At 40.6% G+C, this 22,847-nt stretch overlaps 1 protein-coding gene across 1 annotated transcript in view; it reads right to left on the bottom strand.

Annotated features, from left to right (window-relative positions):
- Positions 1–22,847, bottom strand: part of TNNT3 (troponin T3, fast skeletal type) — a 45,280-nt gene that overhangs the window by 17,277 nt on the left and 5,156 nt on the right. The window contains exons 2-6 of the mRNA XM_034770284.1: positions 20,580–20,614; positions 19,667–19,680; positions 17,229–17,246; positions 13,143–13,157; positions 8,664–8,675 (exon numbers count right to left, since the gene is read on the bottom strand). Of these exons, the coding sequence (XP_034626175.1) occupies positions 8,664–8,675; positions 13,143–13,157; positions 17,229–17,246; positions 19,667–19,680; positions 20,580–20,599 (79 nt within the window). The 5' untranslated portion in view covers positions 20,600–20,614. The remainder of the gene's footprint in view (positions 1–8,663; positions 8,676–13,142; positions 13,158–17,228; positions 17,247–19,666; positions 19,681–20,579; positions 20,615–22,847) is intronic.

Here is a 22,847-nt window from a genome sequence, read left to right on the forward strand (position 1 = left end):
TTGTCCAATAGACAGTGAGCTTTTCATATGATTTTTTTGTTGTTATTTATTGGGGGGTGGGAGAAGGGAATTGCTTCAACCAGTTTGACCTGGACGTTATTCAGAGACACGCAGGATTCCCTTCGCCTATGAAATTCCAAGGAAATAACCAAACCATTCCAGTTCAACAAGGAAGTTGTAAGTTAGTGGCATTTGTGACATAAGAGAGAGAAAAAGAGCTGTGGAATGACTAATTGTTCTGTGTTTGTTTGTTATTCTTGGTTGACCCGTCTATCATTGACTGGGTGAATCCAACCACATCTTAAACTTTAGCATCAGTTGCTGCTAAATTGCTGCTTTCTGGATAATTGAATGAAGAAATGATTACCAAAAAAAAAAAAAAAAGTTTGTTTGCTGTTCTCAAAATAAAGTATTGTAGTTGTGAGGTCTAAATGCACCACCAGGAAACTAGAAATGGGTGAGACTACAAAGAAATGTCAGCTTTCATCCAAAAAACGTCCTGTAGTGTGCATGGCCCAGCACAGTATGTACTGTATGCACTAAAACCGGCCACAAGGCTGGGGTTTATTTTTAAGATGCTCTCTCTTTCAGGGCTATCAATCAAGGAACTGGGCCAAAATTTGTTAACACTCAGGAATTGTCATAGCAAATTCCTATTCTTTGACGCACATGGTGGATTCTCACTCTCATATTCTGCGCATTCTGCCATGAACCATGGGTCTGTGAGAAAACCCCCACAATCACCCTGCCAAAAGTTCTGCAAAGAACCACTGAAAATCCAGGTTCACTGATGCTGCAATAATACATATGTTCCAGGAGTTGCTGGTAGTCACAATGGGATAGCACAGGAACTCCATATGTATCATTACGGCACCCTCCATTCTTTTTGCTACATCTATAACATTCTCACTGTGCTCTCCCTTTTCCGAGAATCCAACTTCACTACACCTCAACTGCCTCAGATTTCTCTAGTTGCTTCCCTTCCTCTCGTCTGCCAGAAGTAACACTTCTAACCAACATTAAGAGCTTGAAAAGCAATATATTATTTAAAAAGAGAGAGAGAAATCACATCCTGAAGTGAAAACTGATGTAAAGGGCCCAGAAAAGTTCTCAAAGTGCTTTTCCTAAAATAAGAAAAAGGCTGAAAAAAGTGAGCAAGAAAATAAATTTTAAAAAATGAGTTGACTTCAGTTAATGTTGGAAGAACCTCCGACTCTCACTTTAGAACCTGCTGTCCTTTAGTACTCTAGAACGCCTGGGATTCAGAAAGCAACAAAACAACATCAAGAAATGAGGACTTCCTTTAAGACCATATGCAAAGTCCATTGAAATCAGTGGGAATCTTTCCACCTAGTGCTGCTATTGAGCCAAAATTTCCTGCTACCATAAATGGGCAAAAGTCCACTGAACTTCAGTAGAGCTTTGCCCTATTACACCATACAGAATTTGGTCCTTTGTATTCATTGATGACCACAAAGACCTCATATGGGGAAAAAGGTTGTTTGGAAAAAAATATCTTTTAAAAAAATCTTTCAGTGTGGGAGGAGTTTCCAAACAGAGATTAGATGTAATAAAGTCATAATATATCACTTAGCTCTTATGTAGTGCTGCTCGTCGTTAGACCGTGTTATTGTAATAATAAAAATGAACAATAATAGTTATTAAGTCAGCAATAATTGGAATTTGCCAACGATGTAAAAGCAGTTTCTCTGTTACATAGTTGTTAATCTTCCATAAACTTTTCAAATATCAGCTTATTTGCAGTGCCAAAACTCCCTTATGCCCCAGTCCTGCAAACACTTAAGCATGTGCACAGCTTTCATCTTGTAAATTGCTCTCATTGAAGTCAAACGCCTCACATTAATTTTAAATGTGTCAATAGAACTTAAGCAAATGCTTACAGGCCTTTCTGAAAATATGACATTATTAAAGGTTCTAAGTCACACCTAGAATACTGGGCAGGGTTCTAGAGATGAACATTCTAGAGTACAAGGTTCTCCCATTGCTAATTTCCCTGATGATGGAATGTGCGAATAAACACCTCAGACACAGCAAAGTCCCCTGAGAGAGCCTGGAAATGCACAGTGAATGAATGTTTGCAGCACTGATGTTTTGGCCCAGTTCCTGAATTTAAATCAAGTAAGGATTAGAAGCAGATGGAGAACAAAAGGGGGGGAGGGGTAGAAAGATATTTTTGTTCTCTCAGAACAACACCAAACTACCATCATAGTATTCTCCTTCGTCTCCAGCTGCAGGTTGAAAAACAAAAGCAAAAGAATGGAAGTATACTAGTAAATCCACAGTTGATGCTGTTCTTCTGTAAATACCCCACTTACTCTTCCCTTTCCCTCTCCACTACTCCTGGAATCTTGAACTTGCTGGATAACAAAGAAGAAAGAAACGAAAGGAGAGAAGAGGGTGTCCAATGACTCAAATGCATGAAAAGAAATTATCCAGAGGAATCATGGGACACAGTACCTTTGTCCAACAGAGCTACTGAAACCCAAAGTGACTTGTAATTATTATACTGTAAGTCCCAAGACCATTGAGAGCTATTGGCTGTAACACACATTAAAGTAATTTATTAATGAAGTCATTGTTATTATTAAAATAATCACTGTAGTTACTGTATAAATTATGTTAGCAATTGTTTATCCGGACTAGCTTATAGCTGATAACTAGGGCCCTACCAAATTCATGATCCATTTTAGTCAATTTCATTGATCATAGGTTTTTTTTAAATAATAAATGTCATGATCTCAGCTATTTAAATCTGAAATTTCATGGTGTTGTAATTGTAGGGGTCCTGTCCCAAAAAGGAGTTTTTTTGGGGGGGATCACAAGGTTATGGGGGGGCCCTGTGGTACTGCTACCTTCTGCCGCAGTGCTGCCTTCAGAGCTGGGCAGCTGGAGAGTAGCGGCTGTTGGCCGGGATCCCAGCTATGAAGGCAGAGCCACTGCCAGCAGCAGCGCAGAAGTAAGGATGGCATGGTATGGTATTGCCACCCTTACTTCTGCGCTGCTGCTGGCAGGGCGCTGCTTTCAAAGCTGGGCGCCAGGTCAACAGCCGCTGCTCTCCAGCCACCCCGCTCTGAAGGCAGCACAGAGGTAAGGGTGGCAATACTGCAATCCCCCCTAAAATAACCTTACGACCCCCCTGCAACTCTCTTTTGGGTCAGGACCCCCAATTTGAGAAATGCTGGTCTCCCCCATGACATCTGTATAGTATAGGGTAAAAGCACACAAAAGACCAGATTTCACGGAGGGAGACCAGATTTCATGGTCCATGACATGTTTTTCATGGCCGTGAATTTGGTGGGGCCCTACTGATAAATTGTTAAAGAATCAACCTGCTCATTTGAATCATATTGAACAGCCGATTTTTTTTACCAGGACTGAATGGAGCTCTGTAAAATATAGCTCTGATACAGAGACAAAGCTAGTTCCTCGACTGGTGTAAATCAGTGCAACTCCGTTGACTTCAATGAAGCCTCACTGATTTACACCAGCGGCGAATCTCCCCTAAAACGTGTACTCCCAACGCTTTGATGGAGGATAGTAAGGCTCATGCAGCTGTCAAAAAAATTCCCTCCCATTCATCTCAGAATTCCAGTGAGGAGTTGTGCTGGGTAAACAGCTGTCAACATCCACTTTTTCAGTGTTTGTCTGAAGTACTACACCTCTAGGCCCACTAGCCTCATCCTAAAATAAACCCATTAACAGATTTTACAACTGTCTAACAAGTGTAACCTTTCCCCCCTCCCCTATGAACTTTCTGTGTGGCCTTTCGGAAGGCTGAAGCTTTGCTCTCCAGTCACGCTAAAGCCAGAGTAAAGCAACAAACTCAGATTCAGGCAGGAATACCATAGCAGAAGACAAGAGACATTGACTCAGACTGAATAGATCTGACCAATACGACAGCACCACGAAGCAGCAATGCTGAGACTTGGTAGCATCCCATAAAGCACATCACTTCTCAGATTCAAGGACAAGAAAGAAAGACAGACTTACCTTCTTCATACTCAACCTCTTGCTCTTCTTCTTCAGGGGCCTCTTCTTAAAGGGCAACACACACACACATACAAAAGAAAAGCAAGTGCAAGAAAGCACAAGGAACATTTATTAGAGATGTACAGAAGGAGCTTAGGATGGGAGAAGTGAAATTAGCTCTATTGTAGGGCAATGAAGTCACGATGAAACAAAGGATAATGTCATCTAGGCATGGCACTTGTTCTGGGGTTCTTTGGTTACTCTTCTGGGGCCAGATTCTGCCTCAACAGGGCTACTCCAGATTTACTCCAGTGTAATCAAAAGCAATATTTGGCCCATGGGAAAGTGACTTTTCCTCTCTGCTCCTCTGCCTGTCTGATGAAGAAGTTGTGGCAAACTGAGTACTATCGATTCCACCACGCTGCATGTTCAATTTGTAGTGCACGTCCCCAGTTACCCAGTAAGTGCAGATATTGGCATTGGCCAAAATTTACAAAAATAGGAAACTAAAGGTAGGCTCCTAAATCCATATTTAGACACCAAAGGGTGAGATTTTCAAAAGAGCCTTAAAAGCACAGGTCCTATTGTCTATCTCTTGAAGACTTAGTTCAGAGGAGAACATATGCCTATAATTCTGGATGGCAAGTAAGAGATGGAGTACAGAATTTAGGAGGAAGACCTGGTGAAAACTAGAAGCATATGATTTATTTGACAAAATGTATCTGATTATGTGTGTAAGCAGAGTCTGAATGAGCTCTCCCCTGACATCTTGTGGTGAGCTGGGGAAAAGGATTTCAGGAATTGATCTCGTTTGCATGGGCACAGCCACCTTGCCTATGTACTCAGCATGATGGCATTGCTTGCCCAAATGAACACTTGTGGCTGGTGCTGGATCCCCAGTCTCCTTGTTATCGGGGCAGGAGTAATATAGGGTTGTTATCCTTGTTGTCTGAATCGAGGGCAGAAGAACTGTACCTGACATACCCCTATGGAGGGACTCACCCTCAACTGAACAGCACTCGCTAGGCAGGGGACATAGGTTCCAAAGCCCAATGAGTTGAGAGAAGGTGGGTACAGGTACTTGTACCTGGTGGTGTAGACCACTTTTAAGGGTCCTAGATGCCATTTGACCCTTCCTCTCTCCACATATAATAAAAGAGCTAATTTAGACTCAATTGAGAGTCTTGTTACACATTGCAGAGCTGAAATCACTGATATCTAGGTCTAAGTATTAGACCTACTTTGGGACAGTGTCTCTGGTGCAAGAGACTGCCCAGTGTGCACCAGCAGTGAGCCCCCCCCCCCCCCCACTAACAGCTGAGATCACTGAGAGCTGAAATCACTGACAACCACGTTAAGTTGTGAGCCCTGAAGACATCTTGGCGAGTGACCAGCCAAGCGGCTGGTGGAGAGGTGCAGCCAGCAAGGCGGCTGGCGGAGAGGGCCAGAGCAGAGCCCCCCAGCGAGGTGTGAGAAGTGGCTAGCGGGGCAGCGAGCGAGTGGCCGAGCAGCGGAGCGTGTAAGGTGCCTCCTTAACCCTCATCCCCCTTCCACCCAGGGTGGGAGGTGAACTCTGCAGATGAACCTCTGGACTCTGGGGCTGCACTGACCGAGGACAGCAACTGTGAGTGGGGTGCAGAGAAGGGACGGGCACATTAAAGGGACTTTTGTGTTGCTGGACTTAAGAACCTGAGGAGAAAAAGACACTGCCCAACTTACTTGGGAGTGGGTCTTTTGCTCAAGGTTTATGTTTATGAACCTAGTTGCAGTGTTTTCCCAAATTAATGCTGAGTTACTGCCCTCCTTTTATTAAAAGTTTTTGCTACACTCAGACTGTGCTTGCGAGAGGGGAACTATTGCCTCTGAGAGGTGCCCAGAGGGTGGTGTGTAATTGTCGAGCTGGTTTTGAATTGTATTGTTGAAAAGGAATCCCTAGATATTGAACCCAGTCTTTGTTGCTACCAACTCTGACTGGCAGAAGGGTTACATGTGTTTGCAAATTGTCTGCAAGGAGCTTACCATTTTCTTGAATGCATTCATTTTTCTAAATTGTTTGTAGAATAATTCCAGGTATGCAGAGTTTTTATCTTAAGTATTCATAATTCAGACTGAGAGCATTAATACTGCATGCTGGAAATTCATGTTGTGTTGATTAGTTTTGATAGGCCATATAATATTATAATAAATTATATTTTATATATTAATAATAATAATAAATAATATTATTTCTGTTCCTTCTTAGAATCAGGTTTCTAGTGCTAACCCTCACATTTGTGAATTCAAAATTTGCTTTCCACAAACATACCCTCATATGCAATTTTATTTTAAGTGAATTATTTAATGAATGGGGAGGGGGTTTTTGTTTTTTGGATTTTTCTTCTACTTCCACTTCCAATGGAAACATCCAGATTTTAAGCTGCTTGGAATCCATCAGGGTATGACTGACAGGTATAATCAAAATCACCTGTGTCATTTAGGCTATCATCTGTGCTTGCCAGACTCTCGACCAAATTTCATGGGACCATACTCATTACAGAGGAGAACAACTAGAAGTATCATAAAAGATGTCAAGGAAAGAGTTTAAGGGAGAACCATCTCCCAAGCAACTGGAATTCAGTGAAGACCCAGAAGGTTCTACCTTGCTGTGGGATGGTGTTATTTCAGTGAGAAGAAAACTAGTAATCCCATACGTGGAGGTTTGAACAAAGACAAGAAAAGCACATGACTCCATATTCTAGATGTTGCCTCCTCAGAATCTCTCTCAACCATGCAATCCGAGCCTATTTTACAAAGAAAGGAGAACACCAGACTCAACAGACAACAGCATTTTGCCATGCGCTTTTTACACAGAAGATTGTTTTCCTATTGTTAGCTGAAACTATTTCCAAACCAATTCTGCACCTCTCTCCAGTTAATCCCCAAATCTGGAAAAAAACCTATTAGAATGATGTGGGTGTTGCATTACTGACATTTTCTTTAATGTCACCTTCCAGACCCCCCAACTGTGCAGTTCCATACTGAGAATTACAGATTAGGTACATTAGGTACTGAAATCATGAATTTGGACCCTAACAAATAATCTAACATATTTTGTGAAATTGGGTGACTTTATTCCTTATTTATTCATTCTTTTCACTTTGGTAGAATACTGTATAGTCACTTTTCTTATCTACTCATCTAGACATCCTTCCATCCTTCTAAATCTTCATCCATTATTTCTTCTCTTTCTGTGACTACAATCTCCCACAACCATGTGTGAGAAGGCTCTTCAAGAAACACTATAGAATTATAGATGGATCAACCTGTACTTTGAATTACAATTTTGGCAAATACCACTCTATAATCTGAAGGATTATCAACAAGTTTTGCAGAAAAATAAGTACTTCTGAGAACAAAATTTTAATCTCCTTGTCTCTCTCAAAGATCACAAAAGCATCCATGGGTCTTTCAAGCATTTTCCAACATCACTTAAAGAACTGCCCAACACGCTAATTTTTTCATTCTAGAACACAGAACACTCCTGATAATTTGATCTAGAACCCAAAGCTGCTTCAGTAGCTCTAGCTAAAATCAAAAGCCTAAATTTTCAAGTGTCTATGGATCTTCGGTGCTGCAATTTTTGGATGCCCAACATAAGACACCTTAAAGGGGCTTGATTTTCACAAAATGCTGAGCATCCACTCTCTGAAAATCAGGCCATTTTGAGCTGTCTCAAGGTGAGCAGCCAAAACTTGATGTCACACTTGAAAATTTAGGCCAGAAGTTTCAGTATAGAACCTGTAACATTCTTTTCATATTGCCTGAAACCACAATACTTGGCAAACACAACCCTTTTCTCAATGTTCATCCAAAACTCTTCAAAAGAGAGGTCATTTCTCCTCCCACATTCCTTTCTTGGGCCTCATCTTGGGCAACCTTAACATTTTTTAATACTGTTTTCCCAGCACTGAAATGGCTTGTCTTCACTACCAGGGTAAGTCGACCTAAGTCACACTACTCCAGCTATGTGAATAAAGTAGCTGGAGTCAACGTAGCTTAAGTCGACTTACCCCAGTGTCTTCACTGTGCTGAGTCAATGCAAGATGCTCTCCAGTCGACTTCCCTTACTCTTCTCGGAGAGCTGGCGTACCAAGGTCAACTGGAGAGCACTCTGCCATTGATTTAGCGGGTCTTCACTTCACCCACTAAATCGATCCCTGTTGCATCGATTGCAGCAGCATTGATCTCCCTGTAGTGGAGACCAGCCCAAAGCGTAAGGGAGTGAGATTCTTTAAGTGGGTCACATACCTTCTTCGTGAACTTCTGTAAGTATCATGGAGCAGGCAGTGATGGGAAACAGAGAAATAGAGAAAACAGAATACATATGTAAACACTTTGGAGCCTGAGAAAGCCATCAAGGAATGGGTGAAGGGAAATAAGAATATTGATGCAAAAAAGTGAGAAACACGGAAACAAAGGTGTCTGGAGAGGCTACTGGGAATTAAAGATGCTGTAAAGTTAAAGTAGCAGCAAGCATGGAGATTAAAGGAGAAAACTGCTGTAAGTGATCATTTGTGGTTAATATTTGTTTCTTATGTTCTCTCTCTTCTACCAACCCAGGATTCCTGGTCTCTCTCACACACACACACGCACTTTGGAACTACAATGAGGAATTCAGAAGTCGTGTCACATACCTGGCTCATGAACTTCATCAGGTGAGAAGTGTCATGGAACAAGATGCAACGGAGAACAAGAGAATGAGAACAAGAAACATGTTATTAGAAGCATCTTAAGCTCTTTCAAGCCAAGGGAGGTGAGGGGAGAGTGTTTAGGAAGTAGATCATAGGTAAATAACATTAATAACATTTAAAAGGCAAATAAATTGGAAGACTGGGTTGTGAAAGGATTTTGTCAGGTGAAATAGACATGCAGCTTCATGGTAAGAAATGTAAAGCTTGCAAAACCTATAAAGAGGAACTGACCACCATGATTTATAAAGGTTTCTCCTATTTTTAAAGCTACACATGAGCATAGAACTTAAAGTGATCTCAAAGAAATATTGGGTCTGTCATTTTCCAAGAGTGGAATTTCGTTCATTTGCATTATAACATTATAGGGCTTGAAAACCTGCTTACATATAATGGTCCATCACTAATAATCAATTAACATCAGAAATCTCTCTATTTTTTCCCTGATCTACAACTCATGCCACTTTATGCCTTGAATACAGTTTTGGAAGGACATCTATCCGCATTCTTGTTGCTATTCACATCCATTTGCAGTTTTGATTTATAAACATGTCATTTAATAAGAGGAAAACCTTGCTCACGGGTCTGTGTGGTGAATTTCAGACTAGCTAAGATATGAATTTCAGTATTCTACTTTCCAAGTATGCAAAAGGGTTGACCCTGTACATCCGAGAGCAAGATTTTGCCTTTTAAATGTGGTTATCTTGCAAGCATTCCAGACAATATTGCTAATCATGCATAACTGTAATGCAAAGATCCAACAGTACTTAGATTCCCTTTATACAATCAATGGGCCAAAAATGGCTGTACTGAACTGGAGAGTGCCTATTTGCAACATTGCCCTCTATTGGATGGAATCAGAACTGCTCCACTTTGTGTGATGGAACCTATACTCTTCATTAGGCTTGGAAGGATTCGTTTTTTATTGGTAAATGTCGATAAAGGTTGATTTCGCCATACACACACAAAACTGATGGAAAAAATATTTCCACCAATAATTGAAAATTACAGATAGGTAAGAAAAATGCTGCTGGAGAACTATTAGAGTTTGATTTAGGGGTATTTATTGTGTATATTTTGATATGTGATGTGTTTTAACAGTTATAAAGCTTTAACATTTTGAATCTCAACTTCTACCATCATTAAATAATTATTGTCTGACTTTCACATTGATTGAATCCCACATAATTTCCTACAACTGTGAAAATTTAAATCGATAAAAATAAAAAAAGCCTAACACCCATAATTTTGCACAAATGTGAACATTTAAATCGATAAAAATCTTTTAAAATGCTTTAAAATAAACATCGATATCTTCTGTCGGTTTGTGTGTGAACAGTGAAATCGACGGTTACTGACATTTAATCATATAATTGAATTCTGCCAAGTCTACCCTTAATACAGTAGAAGCTTAGTTTTATGAACATCTGTCTTATAAACGATTGGTTACATGAACCATCTTTCTGCAGCCAACATCATTTTTCTTCCACCAAATGTCACGTCAGTCCTTCTGCCAGCATCCAAGCAGCTGTACAGGTTTGGAAAGACAGAGATTTGGTGACAAAGAAGAGATGCAGTTCTCACAAAGAAATTCAGGAACTCTGTATACACTTGTTACTATTCATTAAGAACACTATTATTGAATGATTAACACATTAACTTATGCACCATACCTACAGTGATTCTGAGATGTTCAGTTTTATGAACTTTCCAATGTTATGAACTCAATCCCCCTTTAGTTCATAAAAGAGAGGTTCAAAAATAGCTAGAGGATTTTCTCCATTAGCTCAAGGAGAAGGGGCTTGCATTTGTGCTTCTGTAGTATGAGGATCTGAGTTCTATCCCTGCTCTCAGAGCAAAGCCCCGGTGTACAACAAAGATGCAATCCTAAGTGGATGTTAAAATGGTTCATATTTTTCCTAAAATGTGTTATTCTTACATCCAGATATTAGGATTAAATATCATCATTTGTTATTTTCTAGAGAAATGGTTATGGAAAAACAGTTAGAAGTAGAGAAAAAACGATCATTAATATCTATTGTCATCTCCTGTTCCCTTGCACCACCTTTGATTTCCTGTGCACATTAACCCTTGAGACTGAAACAGAGGAATTCAGAAGTCACATCACATACCTGGCTCATGCACTTCATTAGGTAGGAAGTGTCAGGGGAAAAAGATGCAAAGGAAGACACAGAATTAGAAACAAGACACAGAGGACGGCAATAACCTTAAATTTTTTCAAGCCAAGCTTGGGTGTAATCTATGAATAGGTTGCAAGGAAAGAAAACTAAGGACATTAATGAGAGAACAAATGGCATACACAGGTGTGAAATGGGAAGAGAGGGGGATGGGAGAAAAAGGAGAAGGAGCATGCAGATGAAAGATAAAAAAGTGTAAATCTTCCAAAATACATAAATATTGTGTGAATTAAGTACTGCTGGCTCCCATTTGTTTACAGAGAACCATATTTATTACATCAACACAGTTTTATAAGTGTGAACAGAATAGAGACATAATGTTTCTATTGTGTGCTTGTGGCCACTCCTTTCTTCCAGCACCCCAAAGAATGGATCCTCATGCACAGGCTCTACCCTGTACTTATATAAAGAGCAGAGCACGGAGGGCTTAATCTATGCTTTACAAAGCTATGCACCAGTACAGACTTGTAGCTTGCTTCTCGGCTCTCTATGAGCTAAGATCAAGTGTACATCTTACACAACTGGAGTATGCTTTGGTGCAGCAGGGGAAGTGTATGCATTAGTGTGCTAGAAAAACACTGTCCAAATGTATTGGGCCAAATCCTGCCCTCAGCTAGAACGTGAGCCCATATCCTGAGTTGGTATCAATAAGTGGATCCCCAAATGGAGCTACACTGATTTAACCAGCTGAGGAGCTGGCCCAGCATATTAAAATGTATAACCCTTTCCATGCAGTGATTATCATTATCACTGGTCAATCAACAGAGACAGAGTTACAGAAGAAAGATTGAAAGCCAACATCTTTTCAGTGATAATGTAACAGAATTGTGTCCCATCCCCTTCCACCACCTTTGAATTCTTGCACACACTAACGCAGAATGGAAAGATGAATTCAGAAGTCATGTCACATACCTGGTTCATGAACTTCATCAGGTGGAAAGTGTCAGGGAACAAGATCGATGCGACAGAAAACAAGAGAATTAGAACAAGCAACACATGATTATAACAACCTCAAACCTTTCAAGCCAAGGAGGGGAATATGAATTGGTTATAGGGAAAGAAAATTAATACCATTAAAAGAAAGAGAAAGGGTGAAAAATGGAAAAATACAGGATGTGATGGAATGAAGCCAGGTAAATGGAGCATGCAGGTGCCTGGTAAGAAATATAAATCCTTCATAATATGTAAAAAAAAAAGTGTAAATCAAGTGGTGCTGATCCACATGGCTTACTAAGGTGTTTATACTTATTTTAAACATGGCCATGAACATAAATTTACAAATCTGATGGGAATATACGTACTGTGTTACTATTCATATCTAGAATGTAGGTTTACAAATGTCTCACTATGTTTTGGTCCCAAATCTCAGTTCCATCATTTTGCTCTCCCTTCATGCACCTACCTATCTTGTAAATATCATGTACAATCCTAGTATCCATGTGTCACTGTTATGCAAAAGTTTACTTAGATCCACTTTGTAAGACCTACATTCAGCTGTGTAGCATAGCTACATACATTTGGTTATATATGCTACAACAGCTTTGCAAAGTTATGTTTTAAAAAGAAAATATCTTCTGTTTACAGTCTGCAAAGTTACATAATTTTGATATTTAGTAAAACGCTTCACAGCTGGACTAAAACCTTACAGAGGAATGCTTCGGTAGGCAATAGAATGCATTATACAAACACATTTGGCTAAACGTTATCCCCGAGATGCTCCGATGTGGCACATACCAAGGACCTAATCCTGCATTTTTTGTCCACCCAATTCTCTCATTGAAGTCAGTGGGAGATTTAAGCATCCAAAGAAGGGAGGGTTGGGCTATCAAATGGGAGAGACATACACACATAACCAAGGGCCCAATACGCCTACTGAACCTGCTTCCTTTCTCACTCCAGTGTACAACAGGAGAAATGCCAGAGAAATCAGTGGAGCTACACCAGTGGAAAACTGGGAAATGGGAAAGATCGGACCCTGTAACGTTGTGACAAATGGAGGTTTTCAAAGCATTTACATGTTCCCCCAAGCTTAGTGCCTTTTTACATGCAGTGATCATTGCTCATATATTAATGTACAGATGGAACATTTTAAATGCAAATGATGCTGTGTGAGTAATAATTTGTCACAAATGGAACATTTTCTTGTCTCCATCCACCTTCTTAAGAATTCCTGTGCATGCTAGCACTGCTGAGGGAAAGAGAGAAATTGAGAAGTTGTTTCACATACCTTCCTCATGAACTTCTTCAGATCGAAGCATCACGGAATGAGAGGCAATGACAAAAAGAAAATTAGAAAAAGAAACACCTGATTAAGACAGCCTCGAACTCTGTTAAATTAATGTGGAGGGTGCAAGAAAAGAGGAACTTAGATGCTATGACATGGGAGAGAGAATTAATAAAATTGATATGAATTGGCAGAGCAAGCTAAAGGTGAGCTGAAAAGATACTGGGGTGTGAAAACATGGCTAGGTGAAAAAACCAACTACATTGGTATAGATATTATTATGAGATTAGAATTGGTTGAGATTTTACCAAATTGGATTTTTGATGAAATTTTGGCCAAATGAAAACGGGATTATACAATGTTCTTTACGATTTTTTTCCCTACATTTCTCAACTGGCTAAAAATTGGATCAATATTTTTTAAATTTTGAATTTTCAAGGACATTTAACCTCAACATTTTGACCAAAAAAAGGTGGGGAAAAGATTGCCAACAAATTCTTGAAATTTCAAAATTTCAGAAAATTTCAACCAAGTCTAATAATTATGGAATGTTAACAATTCATTTTACTCCTGTTCCATTTGGTGTGATCCAAACTCCTGGTGAGGCAAATAGGACTTTTGGATCTGCAAGGATGTCACAGTTGGGACTTGATCCAAAGCCTCTGGGATTAGGGCTGATCCTTCAAAAAAAAAATTAGGGCTGGTTCCTTCAAAAAAAATTTTTGACAGAAAGTTTTTTTCCTCCCTAAATGAAAATTGTTGTAAAGAGTGTCTGCTTTCCACAGAAAAAAAATATTTTTAATTGAAAACAAATGCCTGAAACCCAAAATACTTTGATTTAGATATCCTGGCAGGATGCCTCATGGGATTTGTAGTTTATTTTCCTCATGTCCTCATTCTCCTCTATGACGTGGACTCCCCAGCTGGACTACATCTCCCATGATGCACAACAGCCAGGGATTCCCAGGATACAACTGCCTACCCTCACCATGAGTGGAGACTGTGATGTAGCATAGGATATTTAGTCCAATCAGGGAGCCCAGTCTATACAGGAGAATGAAGCACTCAAACAACAACTCCCATGAGTCACTACAATCGTATTTCCAAATTGAAATATTTTAGTTTTTCAATGACAAAAGCCTGGGTTTTGGACTAAACATTTTAATTTTTCACCAAAAATGTCAAACTTTAGATGAAAATGATTTTTTGCTGTTGTTTTCATCATTATTTTTCACAGAAATAAACCCCATTTTCTGATCAGCTCTACCATTAACATCCATGGGAATCTTTCCATTGATGTCAATAGGCTATGTGCCAAGCCCTTGGACACTTAGTGTTAATGTTTCTTTCTCTATTGTCCTTTCTCTTCTGCCATCTGAGGATTCCTTCGCACAAAATCCTCTTCCAAATTTGAAGAGAAAGAAATCAGAAGTCACATCACATACCTTCCTACTGAACTTCTTCAGAACAAAAGGCAACAGAACAAAACCAAAAAAAAGGCAATAGCATATGGGAAAATAAAACAGAAAAATTCATTAGACCCTTGAAGTCTTGCAAGCTAAGACTTGGGAGGGAAAGGGTTTAGAGAAAGAGGTTATATGAAAGGAAATGAAACATCTCGGAAGAGGGCAAAACAAAGGTCAAGCAAAGGTATGAATTGGGAAACCAAAAAATAGTTAGAGGAAGCATGCTTAGAACATAGGACCGTGCAGATTAAAGAGGGGGAAAATCAATTTCATATTAATATTTAATTCTGAAATCAAAAAAGAAGGAGAAAGTTAGGTGAGAAAGGAGAAAGGTATAAAGGTGACAAGGAAGAATCTTTTTTACTGGGCATACTTGCCTGTATTATTAACACCCTCATCTCTCTCTTTGCATGTTTGACAAGAAGTGAATAAACATGGAGTATGAATGGCACCTTCACCCACATCAGTTCATGCTTCTGGTTTTCTGATGGCTGCTTCTCCAGTACAAGGACGGCGCTGCCACTCAGGACAGGTCAGGCAGCAGAATATTAGAGGCAGCAAGACATTTGAATTGCTCCGAGTTTTCGAAGGTGTCTGCATTAGGCTCATTTGTGGAAAAATCTCTTACCACTGCTACTGTTTCAGCTCCATTCATGTGAAATGGATGATATCCACTATGTCACAAAGGAGGCCTTGTACTGTCTTATGGGTCTACAGCTGCATCTACAGAATGTTGCTCTAAAGACGGCAAAAGCATGAGAGAAGGTTCCATCCAGCTAACAATGTTGGGAGTGCTAGTGCAGGCAGGGCTCCAGGTGGCTGCTGGTGTAACTAGCACCGTGATGTCTAGTGCTGCTGTGGGCAAATCTATACAATGCAGCCCTTAAAATGCTAGCACTTGGTCTACATTTGCAACCTCCACTGTCACTATCCCTGATGGAAATGAACTGGTTGTAGCAACAGTGGGGAAATTGTGCCTAATGTGCACAAAACCTCTGAGAGTGATTATGGCACAGAAGGAAGGACAAGACATACCTCAGAAAACCCTTGGCAGCAAAAGCCTTTGAGCTAGAGTTGGTGTCATAACCTTGCTGAACAAATATCCCCATCTCCCAAAAGGGGTTTTCTGCCTACCTTTACTGGAGAAAGCTAAAGAACTGGGGTCAAATCCTAAGAGCACCTGCAAGTCCAATTGACTTCAGCACTTCTCAGAATTTGGCCCTCAGTTCTGTCCCAGGAGGTTTTTAACATCTAAATAGAGTGTAAAATAATTTCACTTAATTGGCAGGGAAATGGCTAGTGGGCACTTTCCTTGCATTCAAACGTCTTTGGAAGAAAATAAACAAGCCAGTTTTGAAGCACAGCTGCCTAACTTGAAGACTGGCTACGTGCAGGCGAGATGCAGAATGGCTCTAGCCAACGTCTGAGCAGTGACAATAGGACTATGTCTCTGAAATCTTCCTCTCCCCGCCATAGGAGAAAATCTTACCAGTGAAATTGCTCTGTGAAAACATGGGGAAGAGAGCCTTGCACACTCCATCTTTTTTCAAATCTCCTATATTTCTAGAGTAGCTTGTCAAATCATTGGCTGGCTAAAGGTGACCTGAAAAAACCCTTATTCTTGCCAAGCTCTGAGTTTCAGCTTTTGCGTTCCTCTTAGCAACAGCTGCTGATGTCCTTCACATTGATGCAGGACCAAAAACATTTTGAATTTCAAAATTTCAATGAAATAGCCTGTTGAAATTTTGAACTTTAGCGGAAAGAGCAAATTTAGCTGAAATTTTTATGATTTATATATATATTGCTAGCTGCACCTGAGGCCTGAAAGAACACAAGAATCTGCAGCACTTGCTTTCCTTACATCGCTTTATGTGATGTTGAGGTGATCAGCTCATTTAGGGGAAAGCACAGAATCTCATATTGTGAGTTGATTTTAGCAGATAGGTAAAGGAGGAAAACATTTTTCAGCTATTTTTTTCCCCCAAAATATTTGTTATATTGTTGAAGTCAATTGCAGGTTTGCCTGAGTAAGAACTGCAGTAGTTGGTCCAGGATACGCGATATTTTAATAGAGGAGGCTCCATATGCAAATCCCAAATTTGAACAGCCCTGAACTTATTCGCGATTAATTTTTTTAATCGCTTGACAGCCCTAACAACAAGTAATTGGCTTCATCTGCAGCAAGGGAGATTTAGATTAGATTCTAGAAAAAATCTTTCCAACTATAAAGATAGTTGAGAACTGGAATAGGCTTCCAAGGGAGGTTGTGGAATCCCCGTCATTGGAGGCTTTTTAGAACAGGTTAGACAAAAACCTGTCAGAGACAGCCTAAATGTACTTGATCCTGCCTTAACACAGGAGGATGGAGTAGATGATCTCTCAAGGTCCCTTCCAGTCCTATATTTCTATGATTCTATAATGGGAAAATTCATACCCGGCTCTAAATTTCATAGCTCTGGCACATCTCTACATGTTTGTCTCCAAAACAGTTTGGATTGATTTATTGAACAAGCATTCCAGATCATCTTTAGCAGCATGTAACAAAGAGATGGGTGACTGACAGGCAAGGAAAGAGGTGGGGTCAAGGGTCACAGAAAGAAATTACGTTCCAGTTTTTTGTTACCTTCTTCTTCGTATTCCTCTGCATTGAAATAAAAAAAAAAAAAAAAAAAGCAGCAAAATCAACAACAAGGCTGAGCATTCCAGCACATAGACCGCAAAAGATGACATGGTGATAAGAAGCCAGTGACAACAAAGAGCCCTGTTCTTATAAAGAGCATAAAGATTTCCAAGGGGCTTGATGGAATCATATTTAAAAGTCCATGGTCAAGTTAGAAAAATTATGACTGATTATTAAGAGGCTGATTGCACTGAGCTTATTGTGCTGAGCTTAATTAAAACTGCATGAGTAAATTGGAAAGGAAGGGTCTGATTCTAATCCAGCTCACACTGGTGTAAATCGGGAGTATCTCCGAAGTAGTCAGCTGAGTTCTACTGGTGTAAAATTGTTGCGAGCAAGACAAGAATCAGGTCCAGGGAATTCTGGTTCTGTTTGACTTCACAGAACTCCACCCACCAAAGTTTTCCAGCAGGTATCAAGTTGCATATATGTAACCAGAACAAAAAACTTTGATGGGCGTCTCATACTCCCATGAGTGAAACATGCAGAACCATTTCAATGAATGCGACGATTCTGTCATTGGATCTAATAGAAACAACAGCTCAAGAGGACATACAATAGCAGAGATCCAAAGTATGACAAATTGAAAACTGTCACCTACTTAAAGTGAAAGTGTCGAGTTTGGGTTTTCAACTGAGCACTTTCCTGAGTTGCAGCTATAAGGAAAAGGCATCTTATGCCAATGTAAAGAAAAATGATGTCTGAACTGTTCCAAAATGTGATTAAATGGCTATGAAATTTCATGCTAGGAACAGTTTTGCTCAGCTATGGTCTGATCCAAAACCCATTGAAGTCAATGGGTGACTTCCATTGATTTCAGTGAGCTTTAGATCAAGGCCTTATTTGAAATTTTGGCAAATTACATCAGTTTGATGGGGAACATCAGGTAAAGTGAGAACTAATGAGTTACCTCACTCAAACCACAGAGAAAAAGGATCATAACAGATGAACACAGGCCCCACACTGCCAGTCACCGCATTTAATCTAACATTTCACTACAGTGAGCAAAGTCAGGTTCACTAACCTATGACATGTTAGCCCCGGGGTTCTCAAACTGGGGGTCAGGACCCCTCATGGGGTCGTGAGGTTATTACATGGGGGCAGAGCCGCCAAGAGCGGATTCGGGCCCCAGTGAAAAAAAATTTTCGGGCCCCCCAGCAAGAGCGGACCGGCTAAACAAGGCCGATGGGGGAGGGGGAAGCCGGGCCCCGGGCTCCCTTCCGGACTGCCGGGCCCCGGTAATTTGTATCAGCTTCCTCCCGCCCTCGTCGGGCCTGCATGGGGGTTCGCAAGCTATAAGCCTCCACCCCAAACCTTGCTTTCCATCCAGCATTTATAATGGTGTTAAATATATTAAAACATTTTTTTAATTTATAAAGGGGGGGTTGCACTCAGAGGCTTGCTGTGTGAAAGGGGTCAACAATACAAAAGTTTGAGAGCCACTGTGTTAGCCTGTAACATGTATGATGGTGGCATCATCAACACGAACAAACATACAGCCAAATGTCATAACAATACAAGATATTTCACCCTGTAGGTGCACATATTCTGAGGGAGCTTCTGCATTTGAATCTATGACCTCACACAGGAAAGGGGACACAAGACAGACGACTGCTGAGAGATCATTCCAAAAATGACAAAAATAAATATTGAATCAAGTGACCTTGAGAGAGGGAGAATTAAAAAGTGACAGAGAAGATGGGGAGAAAATATTGTATTAAAGTTTATCCTGGGCATGGAGACTTACAAGTACTTTAGCAGGTTAAAAAAAAAAAAACACAGAAGGGCCAATGTATATAAGAATAAAAGCAGTAAGAAAAAAAATCAAAATACACAGAGGATAAGGTTGCAAATAAAAACAATCACCGGCAGATGGCAGCATCTCTACAAAAATAAAACAAATCCATCCACACCCAAACAAACATTATTTGCTGTTAACACACACATTAAAGGCCTGAATTACATATTCTCCACTGGGTGGATAACAAAGGATTATATATTTATTATGAGCCACATTCAAGTATTCTTCCAGAGCAGCCCATAGTCCACAAGCAGTCCCACTGAACTCAACAGGACCACTTATGGAGTTAAGAGTTATATAAGTATGAGTATCAGAATCAGTACATTAGATAGATAGATAGATAGATAGATAGATAGATAGATAGATAGATAGATAGATAGATAGATAGATACCAGCTGTATCAGCATAGCTCTACTGAAGTCAAAGAAGCTACATACACACATTTACACCAGCTGGGGACTTCACCCAGAATAAATAAAAGGAAAATAATATGCAGCAGAAAAATAAAATGGAAAAGGCTGTTTAAAAACACATCAGGCTGATGTTTAAAGAATTAGAGACAAGGAGCTTTATGACTTACCCTCTACCTGATCCCTGTGAAAAGAGAGAGACAGAAAGTGAGAGTTTGATCAAACTGAATTTATATTTCATCCACTCTACATTAACAATAGGTTAATGTGTTGCTTTAAACTGCATATTTGAGCAAGATGCCACATTTACACTTAAAACACAAATAGCTCTCTCTTCCCCCCCCCCTACCCCCCCTCACCCAGCCAGTTGTTTTTAGGTTCATAAAATTACTACATTTAAAAAAAAAAAAACCAATTATGGCCAGGCTTGCAAAGTCTTACTCATGTGGGTAAATGTTTGCAGGAGAGGGTTGTAGGTAATAAAAGTTGTCATTGGTTTATTGGCCAAGCCCATTTCTGAGTGATTGGACCAGGCCAGACTGTTCCCAGATCAGCAGTGGCAGGGGCTCCCTAAGTCCTGGGATCTCTTGTGCAAGGAGGATGTTTATTGCTCATTCTCCAGTGCTGCATAAGGTGCTTCAGGCTGATTCAGGGTCCTCAGTCATCATAACTTGAGTCCCCTGGCAGGCCTGATGTTCTCCCTTCCCATAATGGAACCCTGCCTGTGGCACATTGCAAGGTCTATCTTCTGTTTAATAGGAAACTTCCATCCACTGTTACCCTGATGCGCTCCCTCCATATACATCAGGTGCTGCATTCTGAAACTACACCAATTTATATGCCAAGAAACTTGTGTTACTGCTCCAGATTTACCCTGGTAGCAGAGTTTGGAGCAGGTGCAGGCTGGGGGAAGAGCAGGTTGCCCATTGAAGTCAGTGAGACTCTGTCCATTGACTTCAATGGGCAGCTCTTGGTCCTTGCAGCTGTGGGGCCCCATCTTTTACCTTCACAGGGAAACCCCACATTGACTTAAAATGGCTCAGCTGCACAGATTAACATGAAGACAGTTTTATTTCTACTTACACTTCCTCGGTGTCAGACATGTTGGCAGTGGGTTTCTGGATGAAGGGGAAAAGCAAGAGGCGAGTTATTAGTAACAGAGTCTCCTAAAAAAAATACCAAAACAGAAGCAGTTGTGCTGATGTTTGAAGCTGAAAAGAAAGACAGCTGATGCCTTAGAGAGCAGCAGATCCCCACCATGACCACCATTCTTGGAACTATAGAGCTCTGTGCTGGTCAGATCAAATGAGAGGGACAGAGGAAAGGAAAAACAAGTCATCTAAAAAGATACAGCCCTTTAGCTTTGTAGCAAAGATGATTAGCATGGATGCAAAGAGCTGCAAAGAGTTCAGGTTGGGATCTGGGTGTATTTCAAAGCTTTCCAAACATCAGAGGTGTTCGGAAACAGGTCCATCCCCATCGATCAGCTGTAATCCAGTCCTGATTCTTCTTTCACAGCTGTTTGACCCTGGTATCACGCCAAAGAGTTCAATGCATTTTATAGTAGAGTAAGTGAGAGGACAATCAGATTCAAGTATACATGGGAACTGGTAGAATAATGTACAAAAATATTGGCTATGAGCTATTTGATGGTTGATGCCAAAAAAAAGTCAAATAAATTATTGAATGAGTAGCACCAGGTTTGAAAGTCTAGTTGAATCGTGTGAAAAATTATCCAGTAACTAATTTGGGGTATGGAAACTGGCCTGATTCATAGAGGAGACTGCTTGATTAATATTATTTGGCTGGTTGTAGTATTTATTACAGCAGGTACTCACCTCGTATGATAGGTACTGAAACAAATCTAGCTATGTTACTTTTATGGTCTCCCTCACTGCAGTATTTGAGCGCCTCACCCTCTTTAAGTGAGGTTGGGAAGTGCTTTCATGCCTATTTTACAGACGGGGAACAGAGGCACAGAGAGAAAGTGATTTGCACATCATCATCCACGAAGTCTGTGGCAGAGCAGGGCAGTGAACCTGGGCCGCCTGAATCCCAGGCTAGCACTATAACCAATAGGCTGGGGTAGATGTAGCATAGGGAGTCCTGAAAAAATCAGGGGTCAGATCGGATGGCTCAGCTGATCTTTTCTGGCCCTCAAATCTATGGTGTAAATCAGTGTAGTTCCATTGACGTCAGTAGAGCTAGGCCAATTTACACTGGCTGAGGAATTGACCCTATAGTCCTATGATTTACCAGAGGGAATGACTTAGCCAGCATTTCCTGTGAACACTGCAGAACTATTAATTCCACACACTGCTCTCTGCAGATGAAGAGATGGCTATTTTTAAGGAGTTAGCTGCCTCAAGGCAGTGGGGGGAGGGGAGAATAGGCGCTCCGGAGGGTAGGGGGCCTTTCACTCAACCTTCCTCTAAATCCATGATGGGTCTTAAATTAGAAATCAAGACACCTCCTTGCAAGAAACCCAAGCCTTGACTTTCATGACTTCATTACTTAGCCGATATATGAGAGGAGTCTTGAAGGAGCAGGCAGACTGATTTACGTCCAAGAGGAACAACTGCAGCTCAGAAGGTTTCTATTTCAGAGGAGTATAATAATCCCATAGGCACTGGCCTTGCCGTATAAGGGATCCTGTCCAGTTCCCAACAATAACATTGGACAGCATAAGTAAACATGCAAAAGGACTTAAATGTATATATGTATATTCTGATCAGGATGGAATGCTCTTCCTGTTCATTTACTCCTTTGTCCCTTTTCCATCATCCAAACACGCCTTGAAAGTTGTATCAGTCAGGTACATTTTGTATATATATATGCTGTATATATCAGTACTAGAGATTGGTCTGATAAGCTCAGGTCTGGCTCCAGCTCCCCCAAGGCACAAGGAACCAGGACTTTAATCCAGGCCCACCTCCCACTAGAGAGGAAGAATGATCTCTTGGGTAAGACGCTGGACTGGGACCCAGCAGCTCTGGGTTCTGTTATCTATTTATTTTTTTTGGTTTTATATTGATGCCCATCACCGTAGCATGTAAGCACCTTCCACAAAAAATCAGTAGCAATTCCTAGGGGACTTCATAGGTGCTTTGGCACTTCTCCCTTTTTTGGCATCAAAACTCTGCTTAGGGTAGGTGTTCCAGGTCCCAGCATGGCTACAGTCTTCTTGTGTCAGTTAATCTCTGTGCCTCTGTTGTTCATCTGTATAATGGGGGTAATCATATTTACTTTCTCCTGTCCCTCATCTATTTAGATTATAAACTCTTCAGGGCAGAGACGGTCTCTTACTGTGTGTTTGGACAGTGGCTAGCAAGATGGGTGTTTCACTCTCAG

Source organism: Trachemys scripta, chromosome 4, assembly GCF_013100865.1.
Source record: "Trachemys scripta elegans isolate TJP31775 chromosome 4, CAS_Tse_1.0, whole genome shotgun sequence".
In the NCBI taxonomy this organism is placed as follows: Eukaryota; Metazoa; Chordata; order Testudines; family Emydidae; genus Trachemys; species Trachemys scripta.